This window comes from Orycteropus afer, unplaced genomic scaffold (assembly GCF_000298275.1).
Source record: "Orycteropus afer afer isolate SDZICR_OR568_19922 unplaced genomic scaffold, OryAfe1.0 scaffold00054, whole genome shotgun sequence".
NCBI classification, from domain to species: domain Eukaryota; kingdom Metazoa; phylum Chordata; class Mammalia; order Tubulidentata; family Orycteropodidae; genus Orycteropus; species Orycteropus afer.
The window spans coordinates 4,282,914-4,284,959 of NW_006921641.1; the positions used below are offsets into that span (position 1 = coordinate 4,282,914).

The 2,046-nt window shown below is 32.9% G+C and overlaps 1 protein-coding gene across 1 annotated transcript in view; it reads right to left on the minus strand.

Annotated features, from left to right (window-relative positions):
* Nucleotides 1-2,046, minus strand: part of SPAST (spastin) — a 161,182-nt gene that overhangs the window by 100,485 nt on the left and 58,651 nt on the right. Inside the window, exon 2 of the mRNA XM_042780684.1 lies at nt 956-1,039. Within this exon, the coding sequence (XP_042636618.1) occupies nt 956-1,039 (84 nt within the window). The remainder of the gene's footprint in view (nt 1-955; nt 1,040-2,046) is intronic.

Consider the following 2,046-nt stretch of genomic DNA (forward strand, 5'->3'; position numbering starts at 1 on the left):
CCTAAATACTATAATTTTTGCTTCTGAATTTATTTTCACTATTCAAACCCACCAGCCACTCCTCGGAAGGAAGATGGGGCAATCTACTTCCGTAGTGACACTGCCTCAGAAACCCAAGGAGGGGTCGCTATGAGTCGGGTCCAACTCGAAGGTACATAACAACAACAACATGCTAAACTGAAGTGGTATTAGTATATAGTAACCACAACTTAGTATTTAAGAATTCAGTAAGACTGCCTAGGTTCAAATCCTGTCATAACTTTGGGACGACAGCATGTTATATAACTTCTTTGTACTTTAGGTTCTTTATGTGAAAAAGAGAGATAACAATGGCTTCTACAGAACATGAATGAGGTTGTGGTAAAAACTAAATATGATAATACATATGAAGCACTTATGATGCTTGAGTTCACAGTAAGTATGTGATAAATGTTAGAAAAAATTCAAGGTAACATCAGACTGTAATTTCTAATTTGAGATGATAGGAGAATAAAGATGAGAAATAACTGTCTTGGTTTTAAAAAGCCAAAAGTGAATAAAAGTAAGTCATTTACATCTTATATTCTAACACACAGTCGAGCATTATCTGTAAGTGCATAGGGGAGTTTGCCGATTATCCACTCCTTCTCTATATCAACAATGAGGAAAGGGTCAGATTTCAAAGACAGGGCTAAAACATGTGACTGACCACCAATAGATGATCCAATAAAGACAAAGGTAAGGTACTTTCTATTGTTTTATTGCTTCAGAGAATCAAGTCTGAGCACATTTGGTTATAACTTTATTTTTATAATAGGTGAGAAAGCATTAACTGTAAGTCTACAAACCAGTAATACTCTATTAAGATAAATGGAAAAATTAAATATAAAAAAAATAAAAAATAAATGTATATGAAATCAGGGCAATCATGTCAATATAATTTTGGATAGTTAAACAAATATGAATACAACCGTACCTTGTCCTTTAACTATGACAGCTATTCCTTTTTCTAGTTCTTCAATACCTTTCTTATACCATTCCACAGCTTGCTCCTTCTGTCCTGCTTTAAAACAGAAATAATATTTGTATGTTTCCCAAGCATAAAGAGTAGACTAAACATTTCCCAAAGTGTGCTGTTAAAATGTGATACATAAAAAATAGTTATGACCAAACAAAGTTTGAGAAACATTGTTTTATGATTTCTTAGTGTGTTTATCATCTTAATATACACTGTGAATCACCACAAGGGGAAATATAGTCTGAAATGTTTCCCAAATTCTAGGGCTGTACACCCTTTATTTGCTTATCATCTCATGATAACTGGTATTTATAACCACTGAAATGCTGTACTAAGGAAAGAAAATGTATTTAGAGGAAATTTGTTTTCAAAATAAGTATTATATTAAGATGATTTCAGTAACAGTGAGAAAAATCACCCTTTAATCTAATTGTATTCAATTCTGATGTAATACGTTCATTGTTGGGTGACTCCTTTCTAGAGTAAGCTATTATTCAACAAATGATTGCATCCTAAGAACTGGCACATAAGGTTACAAATGTGGCATTTAGGAACACATTTTCTTTGAACCAAATGACCGATTGACAACTTTAATTCTTGATTTAAATTAAGTTCAAAAAGGATGTAAAAAAGCATATCAAAATGTTTTGTGTAGGACTATCTTCTGTGCAAGGATAACAATTATATGCAAATCTCACTGCTTTTCAAAATTAATTTCTTGGTTCTTACAATATGCAATGCCTCAGAAACAACTAACATAAGGATACAGGTAAAGCAAAGGTAGAAATTATTTATCAGAATTTTGTTTTTCATTGTTTCCCAACTCATGTCCCCATTTAATCAAACAAAACTTCCCATGCCATTCTTTGAAATTCTGAAATCAATAAAGTATCATGAGTCTTTTGACAACACAGACCATAAGAAGTCTTGTTATAAAGAATTACACCACTAGAGGCGGGGCAAGATGGCGGACTAGGCAGAAGGATTGCACAGACCCTCTTCAACAAAGAAAAGGGAAACCAATTAACACAGACACAGAAGATAATCTT